Genomic DNA, 23583 nt, shown 5'->3' with positions numbered 1-23583 from the left:
AGTACGAAGGAGGAGGAGGAGGAGGAGAAGAAGTCGCAATTATTCAATCACTGCCCTCCGAGGGTCGTCACTCGAGGAACGGTTCATCTCCACGCCAGTACCGCCCACCCCCCTCCCCCACGTGTGCTTTTCATTACGTCTGTCGCGACAGATTCAACGCGGACTTATCCGTGTGTGCATCTCGATCTTGATTCTTTTACTCACACGTCGTCGGTATTTAAAGTTTGAGCATCTCATTCACATTCCGTCTTTTATATACAATATTTCATATGTGCAATTACCCCCGACAAAGCATAGTGAAGTGATCTGCTATAACCATTAACTTTCAAGAATGAAAACACGTAAGCAACAGGATTAGAGTATCGAATGAATGAGGGCTAGAAAGTAAGAAGGAAAAATTTCACAATGAAATAGATCTCTGCGAATTGAGATTTTTATTGCGCGGTTTAATCTTTGTGAACTTTCACTTTTACCGATATGCTCATCAGTTTAACAATATTATAATTCGACAACTTTTCTCATTAGCTTGAATAAGTTTAACCAAAGTATTATCATCGAAATTATTTTTAAATTTAATATTATGAGAATGCGACGTAACAATTTTCATTATAAAATTATAACTAGTATACAATAATAATTTAATGCACAACTTTTACATTATAAACATACATTTTATTTAACTTTATTCTTGATTAAAAAAATGTTTTAGTGAATCGTTTGAAACATCTGCGTATATAGTGTATATATTATATATCATAAACACTTGTTGTGAAAGTATTTTGCGGCTTTTAACGATTGTGGTTGTATTTTTGTAAAATCATGTGCCGATGATTAAGGCTAAAAACAAAGACACGAAGAAGAATTGCGATGAAATTGAGTCGTAGTTGTTTGATGAAGAATAATTGATCTTCGTCAATTATTACAATTGATTTTCAGCAAAGAAAGTAAACGTTGTTATTCGAATTATCCAATATTCGTAAGTATATTCACAATTATTAGTTTTAATTGACTAATTTTTTAAGATAACGTTATGATGATTTTGGCCCGATAGAATTTAATCTTGCGATTGATATTTCATTTTTCGTGTTAATGTTTATATTTATACGTAATTTATAATTTATAATGTAGATTAACTATGGAGAACACAAGCTATTTTGTAAATACGATATTTTATTTGACTGAGCAATGCAATTAATTAGTCGAGATTTAATTCAAAATGTTACATCCATTGATACTTCAACGCTCATAAAGTCCCAACGGGTGATAACACATAATCTGATTATCAAATGATATCGTATTGTTGATCGTTATTTTATATTAAACGCCATTATTTTTGCAAATTACTACATTTAATGTAATGCTTTATACTTTAATTTTTTAATTTGTCCCAATAACATTGATGCGATGATCCGAGTATTTAAAACTGTTTATCATTAATAAATTCGAATAGCCTTTTCATTAATCTTTATCTACATAATATGTAAATTAAAGATTAAAGAGCAATATAAGATTTTAGTTGTCATAGTAAAGAAATTAAATGTTAAGTTAGTGTACGATCTAAATGAAAATTTATATAATGGAATGGAAAATTTTTTGTAAAAAAAAAAAAATAAAAGTAAATAAATATTAAATAGTGAGTGAAGAATTTCAATAACTCTCATCTTATGCTAACGGTATAAGAAAAAAAAAAAAAAAGAAAAAAAAAAGGAAAAAACAACTCTGATATTTAAAATCTAAATCTTTAAATGTTAACATTAATCTATGTAAATAGTAAAGGAAGGAAAACGTAAATATTATTAATTATGACGTATATGTATTAGTCTACACGATGATTGTATTATCTATCCTTGCATATTCTATAAAATTATACAACCCAAAGAAAGCATGACGCTAAAATAATGTAGAATATTATTAAATACCAAACATTTTCTACAAGTTAATATGATAAATATAATTTAATTTATCTAGATAATGGAGGGTATTGGAAGAAAACAATTCGATGCTATTGATATTGTAGTTTTTACGGGTATGCTGGGTATTTCTGCCGTAGTGGGAATTTATCAAGCATATAAATCAAGAAAAAATCCAAATGCTGTGAAGGAATATCTCGTGGGTGGACAGAATATGTCAATTTTCCCTATAAGTATGTCACTTATAGCCAGGTGAGTTTTTATTCAATTTTATTTAAAAATTTTTTTCCAACCAGCCACCTGTTCTTTACTTACTGTATACGAAAAATGATTCGCACAACTAACTATAAATACTAATAAATATTCCAAACTATGTTGCACTTATTAATGCAATTAGCGTATCCATAGTCATTATAAACAATTAGTCGGAGATTGATTAATCTCTAAGATAATAAACCTGTTTAGTTCATATAAATTTTGATCATTTTTAGTGACATAATTAATAATTAAAGTCACGTGATAATTTGATTAATCCAATTAGTAATATCAATTAATAATTCATTTGCATACCAATATTTTCAAGTTTTTTGTTTAAATTTTTTTTTGTTTTTTTTTTTTTGTTTTGTCTTGTTCTTTAAGTTTCCTCGCATATTTCACTAATATTATACACAATTATTATAATAGATAATTTTAAATTTTACTGAAACAACAATGTTTTTTCTTACTATTATTAATAATTATATTATCATTACAACAAAATGTATTTCCGAAATGTTCTTTATTATCAGTTTGATGTACCGAATAATTCTTAATGAAGATAATTTAAATGACACACTGCAATGAAAATTTATGAATGCAAAATAAAAAATGAATGCAATAGTAAATTTAGTAAAACTCTTTGTTTATCAAAATATTCTATGAATAATTTCGTAACGTTTTATTGGCTTATACCGATTAATACAAACGATTGAATATTTATTATTAAAATCATAATGATATGCAAATAAAAATTTTTATTATATTGGACAGGCTAATTAATTTTTAGATAATTTTATATACCTGGATCTACTAAAAAAATATATCACATTTCTATCGAATTCCGAAAATTCCGAAAATTTCGAAAATTCCGAAAATTCTGAAAATTCTGAAAATTCTGAACATTTTAACGGCGAATTTGTCTAAATGAAAAAAAAAAAAAAAAAAAAAAACTATTGCTTATAAAATAAAATATTCGAAACAGTTATATATCAGGCATCGCGATACTAGGGCTTCCGGCTGAAATGTACGTCTATGGAACTCAATTTTGGTGTGTAATCATTGCCGATTGCTTTGTGTCGTTAACGATGGCCATCGTATATCTGCCAGTGTTCTATGGTCTACAAATTACATCTTCGTACGAAGTATGAAGTCTAAATATTTATGTAACGTAGATGAATTTTAATTCTGTAATATCGTTTATAACATGTAATGTACAAATTTTCTTCAGTATTTGGAGTTGCGTTTTAATCACGTAGTGAGACTGATAGGATCAACTATTTTTCTAATAAAAATGGTAAGTAATATATATATATATATATATATATATATATATATATATATATAATGTATAATATTTTTAATGTTACCGAGTTATTATTGTTTGCCAAAAGCTGTTTCTGCCTATAATGTAACCATTCGTCATAACATGTGTAACGTAAAAACTGAAATATTATGATATTTTATACTTTTATATTATTATTTTTCATCAGTGCCTGCAATAATTTCATTTGATGTAATAATTCTTTAAACGCTACTCCGAGGATTTTGAAACTTTATTCTTGGAATTAGCAAATTGCATGAAAATCAAAATTGCATTGAAAATTCTTTACGACTTATCGATAAAATGTTGGACAATGTAGTGTAAGCCAACAAAGTATGCTCAAATTCACGCATAAAATTCAAAATTCAATTGAAGATAAGCTTTTAGGTCACTAATTTTAAATGCCACTAATAGTAGTCAATTTTCTAATTATTGTAGTTACTTTACATACCCTTGGTAATATATGTTCCGGCGCTAGCATTTAATCAAGTGACTGGTATCAACTTACACATGATAGCCTCAATAGTGTGCGCCGTATGCATCTTTTATACGACTTTAGTAAGTCCTTTATTACATTTCTAGTATGTCTTATTAGTTATTGTTTAGAATATTATTCATTTTCTATTTGCTTTTGACGTACATAGAACCGCATGTTAATTTTAATCGCCTAAGGGAAGAGTGCACGATAATTAATGATAGGAAGTGTAGTTTTTATGTTATTAATGCAATTGATTATATATATATATATATATATATATACATATATATATTTTTTTTACGAATATAATTACATAACAAACGATTGTGCACTATCATTGAAGATGTATTAATTGAAAGTAGTTATTATACGTAGAAGTAGTAATATATTCCTTAATATATATATATATATATTTTTTTTTATTATTGCCACACAAGAATATTCCTCGTTAATTTACGTACTCTAAAAAGTGCGACATGCTTGTACAATAATCGTTCCCATTGTTAACAATTATTGATGATACGTAGATATTTCAGGAATGATGATTTCGTTGCTTGTCATGCTTGGAAATTAAAGCACTAATAGAATTCGATCACCAAAACTATAAACCGAGGAATAATTAATGAAAAATCTTTAGCTCGAATTGTATTTGAACGCGATGGCATGTAATTAGCATAATTCTGTTGTTCTAAAAGATCAGATTCTCAACGCGTTTTAAACTATCGAAATAACGGTATGAATGAATAAAAGCCTTATCGTACATTATAACCTGACCCGGCAATAAGATGTGGGTTTCATTGTCAATAATAAACAAAACAATGATGAAGGAAAGAAAAAAATCTTATCGTACCGTGTAACCGAAGCTCGCATCTTATGAATCTAACTATGTATAAGCAGAGAAATAAATGGAATACAAATAAGCTCTGTAAGAAGAAGAAGAAGAATAAAAGAGAAATAAATATTTGTAAACAGGGAGGCTTGAAAGCGGTTGTGTGGACAGATGCTATTCAAACAATCGTGATGTTTGGCGGCGTGATAGCCGTTGCCGTACTGGGAACATTGAAAGTCGGCAGTGTCTCCGAAGTCTGGAAGCGGAACGTCGACAGCGGCAGAATCGAATTCTTTAAGTAATAACGACAATACCTTCGTTTAACATGAAAAGCATTGAATTGTAGGACTGCCGGCGTCTCGGATGCTGCGTCCGCTTATCCGCTCGTACCTCGGCCCTTAATCTGTTTATACGACACTGGCCTCCTATAAGCCACGCACGTGTGCCTTCTCCCTCCCCTAATCGGGTCAGTACGTTCTAACGCTGCATAGGCCATACGCCATACGCCATACGTCATACGCCACTTCTTCACCTTATGAATGTGAATGTAACGGATCAGCAGACATACATATTTATGCGCGAAAATTCGACAATGATGAATTCATCCTGGAATGATTTTTAAGACAATCTGAGTGTATTTAGTTACCTCCCATTGTCATTGGATCAACGCGGCTTTATAACTCACAAAAACGAACGGTGGCTGTATTGTGATTGCGAACGATGTATGCAAATAATATACACGGATTAATCATGACTTAACGAAACGTCTACGATATACATTTGTACAATAATGACAATAATGATAATAACAACGACGGTTATGGCGATGACGACGACGATAATTATAACAACGATAATGATAACAATAACAATAACAATAACAACAATAACAATGACGATGACGATGACGATGACGATGACGATGATGATAATTCTAATGATGGCCATAATAATATATTAATAACATCCCTTGTAATTGTTTGTTAAGTATTCGTCTACTCTCTAATATTTATAATTAGCAATATAAAATTCATTTCGATATTTTATGTATAATATGGTTAAGTAGAAAATGCAAAATAGAAAACAAACAAACGCAAAAGTACACGCTTATCTATTCTTTACAAAAAATTGCTTACTTTTATCGATTATCAATTAGATGCAGTAACGTTTTTTTTTTTTTTTTTTTTTTTTTTTTTTTTTTTTTTTTTTTTTTTTTTACTATACATCATAAATGTTTACTATAATTTCTAACTGTTTCAATTGTATCCATTTGTAAGACAAATAGAGCTTAGATAAACTTCCAAACGTTAGATTAATTAATATTTTAAATATTAATATTTTCTTTTGCAGTATGGACACAAATCCAACGGTCAGAAATACATTTTGGTCAGTTGTCGTAGGAAATTATTTAAACTGGCTGGCAACGTGTTCGGTAAATCAAGCAATGGTCCAGCGGTGTCTTGCCATGCCCAATCTCAAAAAATCTAACATGTAAGCTTCGCGATAAGAGTATTATTACAAAGCTATAAAAATTATCGATAACTCTGATATTAAGATATAAGTCAGTAATTATTCTCACCTTTACAGTACAATAATGATAATGGCTGTCGGTATAGTAACGATAGTTTCGCTAAGCTGTTACACAGGAATTGTCATTTATGCTGCCTTTTACGATTGCGATCCCATTTCAACAAAGGTTTTTCTCATTCCACATTCTCATACATTTCCTTAATATTAAAATAAGCTTGGAAAAAAAATTATCCACTAATTAATATTGCATTAGTCTGTGGATTTGAAAATTATTGTATTCGAGATTGGTAATTCGGCTATTGGGATATAATTATTATATTTTCAGCAAATACGCAAATCGGATCAACTCTTACCATATTTTGTTATGGAAATGGCTCAGTCGATTCCGGGATTACCAGGTCTTTTTGTTTCTGGAGTATTTAGCGCGGCATTGAGGTTAGTAATTACAGAAATTTCTTCTCAACCTATGAGCCCCATCGCTTTTAACATTATTTTTACTACCTTTTACAATAACATTTTACCCAATATGCTAAAAGTAATAAAGCTAAAATTCATATTTCAGCACAATGTCAACAGGATTGAATTCAATGTCCGGAGTAATTTACGAGGACATGATCAAACCGTGGCTAAAGAAACCAATGACCGAAGTTGCAATTAGTCGTATCATAAAACTTACCGTTGTAATAATTGGAGTTATATGCGTCGCTTTGGTATTACTTGTGGAGAAACTCAGCGGTCTCATTCAGGTAAGCATTTGCTCTTTGAATTCTCATTTATTATTACTTTCATTAGTAAGTCGAACATTTTATTACATTAGCAATTTTAACGATAATTCATCTGTTATTAATAAAAGTACAGGAAAATCTGTGTAAACCATACTATTTACATTAGCATTGTCGAAAAATTTAAATAAATAATTGAGCTTCTAATTGAGTTGTCATCAAATTCATACAATAAATATATTACAAATTAAAATAGCTCAAAGAACAATTCGATGGATTATAAAAGTATCGATTATGCTATATGACGAAAATAATTGCCAAAAAGTTATACGAATCGTAATATATACGAGTCGTATGAATCTGAATATTTATAAATGTGTTATATGATTATTATTATTATTATTGTTATTATTATTGTTATCGTCGTTCCTGTTTTTATTGTTGTACTGTAATTATTATTAAATTTTTGTAGGTGGGAAAAAGTTTGTCTGGTATAACAGCTGGTCCACTTCTCGGAATTTTCACTCTCGGAATGTTTTTTCCATTTGCAAATTCTACGGTAGGTATTGAAAAGATTTTCACATATTCTAATGACATTTTGGCAAATGTGTAATTTAAGTATTCTTCAATTGAAATATCAATACAGAATTTTACAATTATAAAATACGAAATATATTACAAAAATATCAGCTCCTCGTTTAAATTATAATTAATAAGCATAATTTACATTATTTTAAATATAATTATTCTATAAGAAGATTAAATGACTGAAATAGATAGATTAAAGTTAAGTGTATAATAGATTAGAATTGAATTATAAGAAACGAAATTATCACATATTAAAATGCGAAATTCTTTTTAATTACATCCAATTGTAACCAATTTTCATATTCCTTTTGTGTTGTCACTTACGAATAATGAACAATTATAATGGTTATCAAGTGCTTTCTGAAGAAGAAAAAAAATTGCGTCCTTCACTCTTAATATCTATTTAAAATACAATATAAAAATTTAAACTATCGACGAACCAATTAAATGATATTAACTATAACATTTACAATTTGTAAAATACTTTGATTAATCGGTTTCGAAATGTAATAATTACTATAGTAAAAAAAAAATTATATATATATATATATATATATATATATATATATATAATAATAAAAATCGTATCTTAAGGAACGTATAATTTATTTAAAATACGTACTCTATTCTATTTGTATTTCTTAAGGGTGCAATGATAGGTGCACTGGTGAGCTTAAATCTTGTCGCGTGGATATCTTTCGGGACGCAAGCAGCTCTGGCCAGCGGCAAAATACAATTTCCGGTAAAGCCTGTCTCGGTGGAGGGATGTCTTGATTTTCAAAACAGCCATACAGCCAATCTGACCGTTATCATCGATGATACTGTTAAGTAAGTATGTATGCATTAATATGCACATGATTAATATTTTCTTTTTAATTTGCCGACGCTTAAGAGGTATTGCGAGAAAATAGATTAAAACTACACGTAAAAAAAAAGAAGTTTTTAAACTTCAAAATGTTTCTCTACGATTGTTATTTGTAATTTATATTATTCGTTTTTTTGTGTTTTTGTTTTTTTTTTTGTTTATTTTCAAATCAATCAAATTGTATAGTTAATTCGATTAAAAAATAAGCAATAATAGATTGTATAACAATTTCGTATTATTACTCTAGATCAGTCCATCTAATAATATCTAATACCATGAATTTATTGATTTGGTAATATCGAAATTGCTCAAAACATTATTTTTTATTTTTATTTCTATGTATTATTACTATTATAAATTTTGATAGCAATGTTCAAATATTATTTACATTAAGTTCATTAGAATAAATCACTATTATAATAATAAATATTACTAAAATCAATTCTAAGCCATAATTAAATATTTAAGGTATATTTATTACAAATTATTTAAATAAATTTTCATATTACATATATATATATATATATATATTATCGACTAGTCATTCATATTAGTATAATTAAAAACTTTAAAATTATTACACGTTACGTTATATTGCAAACTTGTCTCTCTAGACTAGACGTTCCATAACATTAGTTTTTTTTTTTTTTTTTTTTTTGTAACTATAACTACTATAAGACAATTAAATAAAAATGTTAATATTTTATAGCTATTTAAAATAAATATTTAAATTTAAAAAGGAAAAGAATTGTATAACAAAAATTCTTATTTGAACGTATTATATCTCTGTATTACGTAATATTAAACTTTATCCATAATTTCGGAGCTAAATAGATTTTTTTATCAAAGTATTACTTTCAGAAATGAAAGATAATTTTTTAAAACTGATTTATCTTTTCGTTACTTTTATATTATTTATTACATTTACTTTTATAAACACTGGGCGAAATATGACTTGATGTGATTCATCGTAATGTTTATAACTATAATAAGTAAAAAATGATAAAATTAAATACCTCCTAGAGAAATATATATATATATATATAGCTTGTATTTAATGGTATATCTATATGATTTTATAATATTTTGAATTTTATAAAATATACACTTTAGGTTCCATTATGATTATTTTTTTAATGTGTAATTTTATTTAATTTAAAATTATTTTTAATTTATATTTCTTTGCAGGGACCAACCTTTTTTTCTGTATAAATTATCATTTTTATGGTATACTTGGGTCGGTTTTCTAACAGCTATTTTAATAGGATTACTCGTATCATGGATCACAGGACCTAATAAATATAAACCTGATGAAAAAAAATTATACACGCCCATAATTCATGGCTTCTTAAAAAGAAAAAATGAAAGGTTAGTTATAATATTGATGAAACTACATAGTGTTATCTTTGTTCCCTTTATAATGTATTATTTATATAATTTGTATAATTATTGCCTGAAATTACTCATAATTATTATTATAAATGCAGATGCTGATAAGTCAATATTTAATACGTTATCAATTACATTCATAAAATACATCATAGGGAACATTGAATTAGTATAAAGATTAAAATAATATGCAAATTCCAGGAATAAATCTTATATGCTTTATAAAATATTTTTAGAAATACGGGGCTCGAAATAATAAATATGGATACATACTAATACTAAGCAAGAACGATGGCTTACCAAGTAGTTAATATTTGAGGGCAAAAATGTCTAAAGAAGTAAGTGCCTTCAACTTTTTATATAAAATCTCTCGAGTTACATACATGCGTACAATATGGGATATAATTGATGGAGTGTATGATCAACACGAGTATAGGCAAGCCATTTTATTTATTCTGTTTCATGGCCGTAATGTCGTATAGCATATCATCAGAAACGGTACCACCTAAAGTGTAAGAGATATAATAAAAATAACATGCATTATAATAATGTTGAAGAAAAAAAATCCAATTAATGCAAAAATTTTAACAATCCGAAATTGTCTACGAACCTTCTTTATGATTATTCAAAGGAATTTTGTGCGCATATCATGAAAGCGAAAAAAGCAGACGCTAAAGACATCCGTATGTGTAGCCGTGGACAAAACCAATTTCTATAGGAAGAAAGTAGTAGTATGATATGATGCATATACATGCAACAAGTAATAGTAGATTAAGTTATGAGAATAAAATAAAATAAAATAAGCTAGATAACAACTCGATTTCTCTATTCCTCGCTTCCACGTCACCACGCCTCCGCCACTTAATAATTCTTCCTTCTTTCTCCTCTGATCCCATAGAGACCAAACGATGTTTAAATGAAAATACATTGCACATTCGATAGCAAACATTAACATTTATATATTATTTTATATGAAGTTGCCGTAAGCACAATATAAGTTTAATATAAGCTTAAAATAAGGATACGTTACATCGACAATAACAAATATAACTGTGGTAAATTAAAAATCCAATAAACGTAATTTCAAATTTTTCAAAATTTCAAATTCATAATATATAAGTAATAAATACAATAGAAAAATAACAATCAACTGCAAACTTCCTTTGAAACAAATTTGATTTGAACCAAGATACAATGTAATTACAAAAGGATCTAAGAACTATTATTATTTTCCTATAGAATTTGTAAAACTTTTATAGGAAACAAAATTCTGTAAAGAGAACGTTTAAAAGAACTAGTCAACTCAATATTATAAAATTAATAAAAGTACGTAGATGAAAAAATTTGAATGATGAAGTATAAGAAATAATATATTTAATTTTCAAATCTCAATAATCCCTGAATAATTCATTAAAATATAATTCATTAAAATGAATTATGAATATTATTTAAGTAATTACTTTGTATTATGTTCTATTTATTTTACATATAATATTTTAACATTTCTTTAAATTAAATTTACAAATAAATTTATTATCCTTGTTCCTCGTTTCTATTATTTCCTAGGTTTCTATTATTTTTTTTTTTAACTCCAATCAGGTAAAACGAAAAGTCCAACGATATCTTTTGGACAGTTTTAAGCATATTTATTACGAATTGAAAATTCTACTTCCTAACTGTTCATTTCACTCGTGATAATTTTAAAATAATATGCGATTTAAGATTATATATAATAAAAATTATATATATATTCAAATTTTCATCATGCATAATATTTTTGCAAATGTAAATTAAATTTGAAATATAATATTAGTTGAAGATCATGCTTTCAAAAATAATTTATTATTTGTAATAAAATGACATCCAATTGAATGCAATTCATATTGAAGTCAAGTAAACAGTAAACAGTAACAAATTTAATTAAATTATTTGAATGGATAATAAATTTTTTTAACGTAATTATGAATATATTTATATAATTATGCCATTAGTGTTAATAATATAAAAAATTAATTTATCGTTCTACGTATACAGATTATAATATGATATGAATCCACAATTTTTCAGCTTGAAATAATTTAATTTAATGATTAATATTATGAAAACAACTAGTAGTACGTCGCATCACTTCTGACATTACATTAGCATAAATTTGCATAATAATTACAGGAATATAAGTAAAGTGAGCATTTAATATGATAATTGTTTAAATTCATTTATATAATTTACACTTTCTTTTAGCTAAATTTTCTTCCCTTCGCTTGTCATCAATCGACGCTCATAATACAATGACAATAAATACGCCCATTGCATGTAATTAATATAAAACTAACATTCTTCGTAATCTATATTCTCTCTTTGTCACTATATTTACTTATCTATATATTTCTGCAAGAACCCAAATAGTAAGAAAAAGGTCATTAAAAAGAATTATAAATTAATTTAACTAAAAATATTTATTTAACTAATCTTCAATATTTATGTTTAAATATAAATCAATGCTTCGTTTGTTTTGATTAACTGCAGATTATTTTAACACTTTACTATGTAAAACTAGTTGTTTTTTAGATAAAAAAAAATATTAAATACTACTAATGATCTTCATGGATTTATAGTAAAATAATACTAATAAATTCAGCGGTAGATCGTTAAATAATACTAGTGATCTTTTCGGTAGATCACTAAATAATACTAGTGATCTTTATTTGTTCGCAGCGCCGCTCTTTATGTAGTCCCTAAAAAAAAAAACTTACTGGTTCCATAGAAAATGAGAGCCACAGTACATTTTTTTATATATCGTAATGTTAAAAGAATTGTTAACAATTGTTAATAATTTCTGCGTGAATTTTTATGATCATGTATAAATATAAGCGTATAATTCTTATTTTATAATAATATAGATGTAAATAATAAATGAATTGAATTATCGAATAGGAAAAGAATGATTGTAGCATATAATAAATATATAAGAAAAATTGTTTTATTATAAAGATTGTTTAACAAATGTAAGTATAAGATATCTTCTGACATTTTCAAATCAATAACATGATTCATGGTAATGAAAATGGATTATGATGATTTTCCCTTTTTTCTTCAAATTATTTAGCAACATTTATTGTAAAGTAATTAAAATGTCAAATGAAAGTTCTGAAATAAAGCTAATGAATTCGAACGATGATGGAGAAAAATTTGATGCAAAATATAAGCCATGGAATTATCCTGATTCATCATCTAACACTCATCCCAATCAAATTAGAAATTGTTGTTCTCCAATTGATGAAATTGAAGATTTGGTAAATACTATAAAAATAAAAAAAATTTAAGGATATATCATATTTAAATTTTTAAAGACTCGAATATTACTACAATAGGCAAAAGAAGATAAAAATTTATATACGACTCATAATGATGAAGTTCAAGCAGATAAATCAACATTCTCAATGTTGAAACAAAATGAAAATATTGATAATAATAGTAAAAAAAGTAGTAATCGTATAACCAATAGCAAGGAAATGCAAAATGACAAGCAAGTAAATTATTTGGACAAGTCAAATTTAAGATATCGAATAAATGAATTTGAAAGCATAAAACAAATTGAAAATTACCAACAAGAGAAGATGGCAGAAAAATTACCTATCAACATAAATAGTCCAGAAATATTCAATAAATATGTTGAAACAGATTTGGATCAACCTATGGATTATACGCTTTGCTATGATGAAAATAAGTCTGATGAAGAGAAAAAAGGAAGCGCAACATTCTTCCCTAAAAATGGTAACTGACATTGATATTAATATTTTGTTAACAATAATATATAAATGATCTTATGTGCATTATTTTATAAAAATCAAATTGAAATTAAAATGTAGAAAAAGAATGTAGAAAATTTTTTCTATAGATTTCTTATGTATTGAGGAGACAATTGAAGAGGATAAAATCCAAACCATTAAACCAAAAGGGGGTATGAATAAGGAACCAACAAGAAATAAGAAAGAAATGTTCAGCAATACTAGCAGAAGTTTTAAAGAAATTTTTAATTTCTTTAAAGATCGTGATAAAAAAAGAACAGCTATCGACAATACCAAAATTTCAGCTCTGGATGGATCCAAATTACTCAAAAATGCAGAAATTTATGAGCAAAAAGTAGAAAAGTCACCTCAACCACAAGTAGAACATTGTGAAAGAGATTCAAAATTAAGAAATGACATTCAATGTTCTCAACAAACTCCATTAATGTTCTCCCGGTGTAGTTCCTTAGGCTCGCTCAATGGATTAGAGCAAAACTCGACAAACGATGATCGTAGTTCAGTCATAAGTGATGTCAGTCATAGGACCAGTGGCATTATTTCTCCTAGTGAACTTCCAGATTCCCCAGCACAAGCTATTCCGCCTAACATAAGATTACAACCAAAATCTCAAGCTAATAGCTTTGTAAAGAAAAAAATTCAGATACAAAATGACAAACTGAAAGTATAGTCTTTTACATTTATTTATTGTTTAGACTAATTTAAATATAGTTCGTAACAATATCTTTAAATTCAAATGATGCAACACTTTATTTGCAATATTAAAAAATATATGGCATGACCGATAGTAATAACGAATGTTAATCATTTTATTGTATATTTCTAAATAACCAATAATATTTTAAAATATTTTAACAAAAAAAAAACGTAACTATTTGAAAGTTCAATATTTGCATATAAAATAACTTGAAATTTATCTTTCAGATTTATCAACATTCAATAATATCCAATGACAGTTCGCTGCTACATCAAGAGAACACTTGTAAAAAGTCTCTAATGACAAAGGGGAGTGTTTTTGAAGATAATATTACTTCATTTAAAGATGAATCTACACCAACTAAGCTTCATTCGGTAGCAGCAAGCAGTCTAAGTTCCTTAACAATTGACGACGATGACGACTATGAATTAATAAACAAACTTACTAACAAGGAAAAACAGAGTATTACTGAAGAGGCAGAAATTGAAAATAGCATAGAAGAGCCAATCGAAGAATCTAATCACCTAGTCAAACCTTCAATGGAGGCAGAGAAAAGTGAAAGCGAATCTCATGAAATAGATGAAGATTTCATTAGAGAGCAAGACGATGAACTAACTGACTTAACGTCGCACGAAGAACAGCTACTCGATCAATGTATACGTAGAGGTATAGCAAAATGGACAAAGCAAAGCATCAATGATATTAAACCCTTTAGTTGGGACGTTGGATTAACTTGTCGTGCAACAAGAGCTATGATAATAAGCAGAATTAGAATAAATTCTGACACGGATATCTACAATCATATTGATGATAAACAAGAAAACTATCAAGGAAATAAATTAACTAATAATAAATTAAATTTAAAACAGAAATTTCAAAATGAAATTGAAGAATGTAAAAATTATAATGGAAAATATTCAAATGAAGACTCGGATGCAATCGAATCACTATCAAATCTAAAAGAAACCTCTGATCAGTTTCATAAAAATTCTTATTATATTACTTACGAAGAGCATCTCCTTGATCAATGTATTCGAAGAGGAATGGCTAAAATTACAAAAAGGAATGTAAATGATATTAAACCATTTAGTTGGGACGCGCATCAAATTTGCCTGACAACTAGAGCAATGATGTTACATAGTCGCGATGGGGATTTTCACACAAGTCATTGAATTATTTAAATTTTTTTAATTTATAAAACCCAATGACACTTAATTATCGCTTTGCTTAAAAAGAAAAAAAAAAAAAAAACGTATACTATAAATCAAGTTACATAAAAATTAAAAGTTTAAATAGACAATAAATAAAAAAATGTCTAGCTTTATATATAACAGTATTAATACGTGGCTTAAAGTACCTTTTTTGTGTCTGTTGCACCCGTCAATTATTATATATTTAAATTTTGAGTCTAATAGAATCATTAATTAATGTAATGATTAATAATCTTTTTATTAAAATATTTTTAAATCAACAGAAAACCAAAATAACTTTTATCAAGAAATAAAATATAATTTTTAATTTCTCACAAATTACTAATATTCTAATATGAATTATAATAAAAAAAAAAAGTAAAATACATTAAATAAGAGGTTAAAACAAAGTTGGATGAAAATGCATTGTTGCATAAAATAGCATTTTATATTTTAAAATATTTAACATCACATTTAATAGTATATATATACACACACACACACACACACACACACACATATATATTTATGGAAATTAATTTCATAATTATTGTTATTCATTAATTTATAAATTGGTCTTTCAATATTCTTTTCAATAACAAATAACAATTATTTAAGTTTAAGATATTATAAGGTTAAAGACTTAATTTATAAATAATGGTATATTTTTTCTCTAAGCAAATATATTAATATAAATATTGTAATGAATAAAATTATAATACATGTGATGTAGACAAAATATTCAATTATGAAACGATTTGAATGTAAAAAATAATTTAACATACGGATTTCAGACTCAATGTAAGACTGATTGTTATGTGCTACAAAGTGAAATCTGTTGGAAAACCGAAGTTTGCATAATTAGAATGAAATAAAATAAAATTGCTTTATATAGTTATTTTCATTAGATAAATATATTTTTCGCATATTTTTGATATACATACTTTTTTTTAAATAGAATAAGATAAAATATAATAAACATTAAGTACTTTTCTAATATTATTTGTTCTATGCATGCAAACTTCATTTATAATTTTAAGGTACAATATACATGCATGTGTGCGCGCGAGCACGCACGCAAATATATATATATATATATATATATATATATATGTGTATATATAATATAATAATTATAAGAAAATCACTTGTTGGAATGATATAAAACCATGAAATGGTATTGCTTACAAATTAAAAGTGCCTCTATAATTCATCAGACACTGTTTGTTATTTATACATTTGAAGAAAAAATATTGCTAAGCAATAATTATATAGTTTATTGTAACGAATATATAACAAATATAACAAAAATATATTTAAATAAAATTTCATGAAAATATTTTTTATTAAATAAAGCCAAATTTTTTAAAGAATAAATTTATATTTTTTCCAGGATACTTGTTTATAATACAATGAAATTGTCTATTCATAATTTTAGTTCTTACATTTATTTTATAGTGGTAATGAACATATAAATTAATTAGTAATATTTTGTTGTAAAACATAATACATCTGATGCTGATATTCTTCTTTTATTCAATTTAATACTAAAGTTGTAATTCAGATTTTCATTATCAGCTATAAATATTTTACTTCTCATTCTTTTAATTTGTATATTACTTAATTATAATGAAATACAAAATTTTAGTATTATAAAAGAACATATTCGCGTACAGTCATATAAACTAGATTTAATAATTGTACTTCATTTATGTAAAATACATCTTAATAATTAACATTATTTTACAAAATCTACCGAATGTTTTCAAATATATTGTTTAACACACATTCATTTATAATAAATGAAGCAGTTTCTAAACACTATTATTATAAGCCTTACGATAGACTTAAATCTATAATACTAATAGAGAAAGTCATGGAGTAAACAAAATTTATGAAATATACAATCGACCAATTTCTATATAAAGTCGACATTATAATAACAATATCACAAAACAAATATAAAAAGAAATCTCTTATTGTCATACTCCATGACAAAGGATATATACACTTTGCATTTATGCTACTTGATATTATTAGATTTCATTCTCTAACAATAGAATATATCAGGTATTTTATACATTTTACAAAATTAAGATGTCAAAGGAGACATTCCAATTGTTCTTGGATCTTGCTGACCTGGTTGAGTCTGTGGAACTTGTTGTGGACCTGCTTCCAAATTTTTCAGTAACTGATTAAGCCAGTGTTCAGTCGATATATCTTCCTGTAGACAAGTAGCAAAAGTATTGTCCCTCAATTGATCCGGTAAGCATTGTCTCAATGCTAATAGAGCTCTAATAATGAATGCAAAAGTAAAAAAAAATTAATGATATATAGTTGTCCGAACAATAAACAACGAGGTATATTTATTGAGGTAATGTTTTAACTCACCGAGGATTATCGGATAACCTTAAATAACATCTGACAACATGTTTCAAGAGACGAGCTGACGGATCTTTAGCTAAAGAGAGTACCATTTTACCAAGTATCATTGCCACGTGACTGAATCTATCATATGTCTGACATATATATGATAAGCCACTATCATCGAGTAAGATTTTTTGAAGTATAAAAGTAGCCACTGTTTTACTTAGCTCTGAACCACTTTCCATTATTCGCAAGCATAATGGAATGATCTCGGTTGTTAAGAGAAATGTAACAACTTCTTGTTCATCCGTCTTTACTAATGCTCCAATTACTCCTAAGCTTGTTAATCGAAGATATTCGAACGGTCTCGTTTTATTTACAGTATGAAGAAACGGGTACAGGAACAAAGGAATATGTGCCTAAAAAAGCACAATAATTCATTAATTAAATTACACCATTTTCTCATATACATATATATATATATATATATATATATATATATATATATATATATTTATATTTCTTAATATCACTAATTTAATATAGAATTATGAATAAAAGTCGCTAATTTGATAATAAATTAATTTCGTTTAAAAATAAATAATTATAAAAATAGTGACAAGGCTTCGATAAATTAAATCGATAAATCTTTTATTATCCATTATTATAAAATAAAGTCTTATAGTCTTTGATGCTACAAATATGAATATGTTGTCTGCATTCCAAAGCATAAAACTGGCAGATTAAAATTAAATTTATAAAATTATAAATATTATTAAATATATAACATAAGATGTAGAGTAACAAAAATATATTATATCGATAAATTAAAAAGGAACCAATGACTTTTGAGTAGAATTAGTGCGAGAATAATTTGTAAACTAAACATTTAAGAAATTAAACAATTGTCAAAAGTTGACAGACAATTATATTAAAATAATGAACATTAATGTTATACGAATAAATGGGAAATGTATGTAAATACTACTAGCAAAATAATGAAATCATTCTACAATTGATGTTCAAATTTTCATAGTGTAGTAAATAAACCGAGGCCATTAATATTTTATATTAATTTTATAGCAGTAAAGTAAAAGATAAATGCTGAGAAAAATGTTAAATAGAGTACTCACTTGGAGAAAAGCAGATCTAGTTTCGGGATGACTAGCGAAACACTGAAGCAATGCCAAAGCATTACAGACTCGATTGCTTTGATGAGCTGTAAGAGTTGCCGGATTGATAGCTGGATAAATATTAATTATTTCCTGAAGTAGGGAAGAAACGGTGCCGAAGGAGTGCCAGAGCATAGGTGCCAAATCCGGCACGACCTCGCGTTTTTTACTTAACTCGAGCAACGCATTTTGTCGTGTTTCTGGATTGGACAGCTCAATTATCCAAGTGTAAACTTTTTCGCGGTCGATGGTCGCCTGAAGGGCCGCCGGACTCTGCTGCGAGCTCATTTTTCTGGTTCTGTTAAAACCTCGTTTACGACTTCCTAGGCTTGATTTTTCCCCTACTTACTTTGTCTCTAGTCTTCGATAGCTCAACTAGATCCAAACAAGCACATGCATAACGCAAAAGAGAATTACTTGCCGACTTGTAAATGACGTCACACCATAATCGTAACCTAAAAGTTCAGTAAAAGGAATAATGTAAGTATTGTAGGTTAACTATCAAATTATTTCGTCTTCCAATGAAAAATGACATTTTCCTTCCCGATTTAATAACGTTATACGTTTAATACCCGCGTATTTTAGGTTTCATCGCGTATTCTTAGAATAGAACGGTCGCGTAATATACGAGTAACCATAATAGTAAAAAACCCTTTTATATGATTACAATTTTAATTTTCAATTTTTTTTTTTTTTTTTTTTTTTTTTTTTTTTTTTTCTTAACGACGTTTACTTAAGATATACTTTGCGATAAATTAAAGCAATATATTACTTATTAAATATTATTTACAATGCAATATGACATTTTATTCCATTTTAAATTGTTTTAATATACGAGTTTTAACGGAAAATTAGAAGTCAAATGAATTTTGTTAGACTGTCTTTTTTTTTAGGATACCCCTATATGTAATTTTTCATTTACCAAATAAGAATATTGTTCACCTTATGTTGTTAATGCAATGAGTATATTAATAGATAATTTTTTACTCGTACTTGATATTTTTCAGAAACCAATAATTTAATCCGAATAATATTCTAAGTAATATTCTAAGGTTGTAGAAAGAGCAATAAATTTCAAATCTCATTAATTTCTGGAGGTAAAAATTATAAAAATAATCATATACCAGCAACATTGTGTTAATAATTTAATTTATGTTACTTCTACAGTCACATAAACATAATACAAAGACACAATAAACAATACCTTTATATAGACATCAAATTTTATAAAAATATTTTCACTTTTTACTGTATTCTTTCTTTACCATTTTTTGATTTTCCTTTTTGTTTTTAATGGTAAGCTTCGATTGGTGAACTATTAACTTACGTCAAGAGATATGAATTCTATGATAACTACAAGCATTAAATCTAAAACGCTTAAGTATACACAGACACAAACACTCGTTTCTGCAAACTTTGAAATGTACTCTTTTAATTTTATCGTAATGTATTTAAATAATTTTGATTTTAATATTCCGACCTATTAAATAGGTAGTGTTAAAGTCGAGCAGTATTCGAGAAAAATATTTATTTTAATCCCTAAATTATTCGACAACAGTAGAGACTGTTCATTAAAATGAATTTCATATTCTTCCATTTTTTTTTTTTTTTTACGAATAACAAAAGCAGAATTATCAATAAAATATTGTTTATCAGACTAATATGGATGCATATTGAATTATACTGTTTTATTATATAAATGTTACACGATAAACCAAGTAATTGTGAAAATAAATTTGTTTGATTATCAATATTCTGTCAACAATTCAAACTTTATAACTCGAATATCTTCATTACTTGTATAAAATATCGATAATTTATTTATTTTTAATAATAAACTAATCTTTAAGAATCGTGAGTTAGTGTCTAAATAGGTCTAAATCTATAAATAAATAAATAAATATATATATATATTCCATTTCTTTGTATATAATTCTATATTATTAGAATTCTTCTATAAAATTATAAAGTCAAATTTAATTCAAAATTTAGTAAAAACTGTTATAACAAATATGGGCTTGGTTTAGAAAAAAATTTTTTCTCCCCGCACATATCAAATATAGATTTTAAATATTTTAGTAATATAAGTTTAGTAATCAAATTGAATCGAAATGTTTTAATGTGAACGTAATTTATTTTTCCATTTTCGTTTTATTTACGTTTTGATACTTAATTCTGTATTGCAATATGGCGATAGTAAATTTAGTGTATGTATCATTTTTATTTTGACAAACGATCTGTCTATCATTTATTAATTTTTGTTATTTATAAAATACTTATTCAAATACAGCATATAATTTCACATATATTGCTTACAGAATACATATTATTTTAATTGTATATAGTATGAGGACGGAAAATGAAAGTGAAAATATAAAAAAAATTATTTATTGAATTATTACAAATTATAAAAAGTTATAAATAAATACATTATTGTTAATCGTACGATTTTCAAGAACAGTTTGAACAATTTTATGTAATTAAGTTCATAGAAAAATTGTTCAAAATTAAAATCAATCAAATAACAGTCACGAAATATAACTGAATTTAAAAATTATATATAATGGGTTAAATATTTTACAAGAAAGCTTATTTTTTATATGGAAGCAGAGTATTAACTGAAAATACATATTCTTTAAACAATAATTAGGCCCTAATAATAAAGTAAGCATATATAACTATATTATACATAAGAAAATAATAATTAATAGACGCAATCCTCTTTCAGTTGAAATACAAATTAAAATAATTGTAGTATTTATTGTAGCATAAAATTTATTTATAAATTTTCTTTTAAACCAATTGCAATTCGGAAGTGCAATAATATTTGAAGTAATAAAAGTGGACATTTAGAATCGAAAAATTAATTGTAATTTATCGAGTAGCATAAATTGTTATATGTTTAAAAAATATGTAGATCAAATGTTTAAATTTATCACAATTATCAATCTACATATTATCATATATGTTTTATATATAATTATATTATTTTTAATTTATTACGTGTGTTGTATGAGATAATAAAACTACCAATTCCTTTTCACTATTCATTGTTTCAAAAAATATCTTAATTTTAAATAAAAATATTTGACTGTATATATATTAGCTACTGATATCTGATTTTAATTCTACAAATGAAATAAACTTACCACGTATGTAAAAGTATTGTCTTCACAATCGATGTTAAAGATGATACAAAAATGATAAATTCTGAATCATGTAGTAAAAAATTATTAAATAGTAATTATAGTAAATATTATTTTATTAAACTACCAAAATATAAATGTTTATGGGTAATATTTTTAATTTCGTTACAATAACTTTATAAAATATCGTTTCGTTTTCAAAAATTTTTACAATAATCATATATAAAATTTATTATAAACACAACATTTATTTCAATTACACGTATTTCATACAAATTCATAAAAGTTAAGAAAAGAACTGCATTTACAGCGCAATATACATAAATAATATGTAGTACTTTATGTTATATTAAATTAATAATCCTTTCAAATGCCTATTTTACACATTCTTTAATTTTTTACGCTGCTTATTTTCTTATAAAAAACTTTATTTATCCATAAATTTAATCAGCATAAAAGTAGTTTTTAAATATAAAAATCTAAATAACTATTATATATATATATATATATATATATATATATATATATATATATATTAAGTTTATATAATACGTATATAAACACAAATGTATAATAAATAGAATAAGTCCCATATCAAATATTTAAAAATGAAAAAAATCATTGTAGTTAAAGTAGTTGTAAAAAAAAAAAAAAAAATATATATATATATATATATATATATATATATGGTTCAATATGCAGATGAATAAAACAAATATATTTAATATTTTCACTTAAAATTAAAATATGTTAATGTTTATATTGATTAACAAATCAATGACGAGAAGGATGAAAATGATAACAATATAAATGATGATAATTACAATTTTAATGATAATAATATCAATATATTTTCATTATATAATAAACGCACAAGTATTATTCAAATTAAAAACAGAACTATTTCAACAATGCTATACTATTGTAATATTTACAGTAATGAAGTATTTGCTTATGGCTTCTTTTTGAATATTTTATTTGCGCATTTCAAGGTATAAAGTTCTAGGATTATTAAGCAAAATTAGCAGTTTTCATTGTCAATCCAATCGATCAATTAAAATCACACATAAACAAATATTTATTAAATTAATACGGACTTAATCGTAGGAATTATTGTGCTTATAAATGTTTATTAGTAGTATACATTGCGTAACAATGACAATTTTAAATAATCGACTACTAATCGTATAATTTATTCATGTTATTCTGTACTAAAATTAATATCAATACAAATATTTACATTGCCTTAGACGACTCAATATCCATTGACGAGTGAAACAATCATTCAATAACATCAATTGTTAATTCATAAAAG

At 25.9% G+C, this 23583-nt stretch overlaps 3 protein-coding genes across 3 annotated transcripts; 2 read left to right on the top strand and 1 right to left on the bottom strand.

Annotated features, from left to right (window-relative positions):
- The first annotated feature begins 838 nt into the window (after positions 1-838).
- On the top strand, positions 839-8377 carry LOC105365329 (sodium-coupled monocarboxylate transporter 1). Its single transcript, XM_011503464.1, has 12 exons — positions 839-976; positions 1969-2162; positions 3151-3310; positions 3397-3462; positions 3928-4047; positions 4940-5094; positions 6147-6287; positions 6384-6492; positions 6652-6761; positions 6889-7072; positions 7521-7607; positions 8296-8377. The coding sequence occupies exons 2-12, from the start codon at positions 1972-1974 to the stop codon at positions 8305-8307; spliced, it is 1335 nt and encodes a 444-aa protein (XP_011501766.1). The 5' UTR covers positions 839-976; positions 1969-1971; the 3' UTR covers positions 8308-8377.
- Positions 8378-12974: 4597 nt separating this feature from the next.
- LOC105365389 (adenomatous polyposis coli protein-like) lies at positions 12975-15588 on the top strand. Its single transcript, XM_011503532.1, has 4 exons — positions 12975-13183; positions 13262-13669; positions 13773-14360; positions 14621-15588. The coding sequence occupies exons 1-4, from the start codon at positions 13022-13024 to the stop codon at positions 15563-15565; spliced, it is 2103 nt and encodes a 700-aa protein (XP_011501834.1). The 5' UTR covers positions 12975-13021; the 3' UTR covers positions 15566-15588.
- A 1820-nt stretch (positions 15589-17408) lies between these two features.
- Positions 17409-19630, bottom strand: Rcd-1 (Required for cell differentiation 1). The gene is made up of 3 exons (XM_011503463.1): positions 19084-19630; positions 17975-18369; positions 17409-17877 (listed from the first exon to the last, which is right to left on the bottom strand). Exons 1-3 carry the CDS (start codon positions 19408-19410, stop codon positions 17676-17678), a joined length of 924 nt encoding a protein of 307 aa, XP_011501765.1. The 5' UTR covers positions 19411-19630; the 3' UTR covers positions 17409-17675.
- Positions 19631-23583: the final 3953 nt, after the last annotated feature.

Source organism: Ceratosolen solmsi, unplaced genomic scaffold (assembly GCF_000503995.2).
Source record: "Ceratosolen solmsi marchali unplaced genomic scaffold, CerSol_1.0 scaffold33, whole genome shotgun sequence".
In the NCBI taxonomy this organism is placed as follows: domain Eukaryota; kingdom Metazoa; phylum Arthropoda; class Insecta; order Hymenoptera; family Agaonidae; genus Ceratosolen; species Ceratosolen solmsi.
This window is presented reverse-complemented; position numbering and strand designations above follow the sequence as displayed.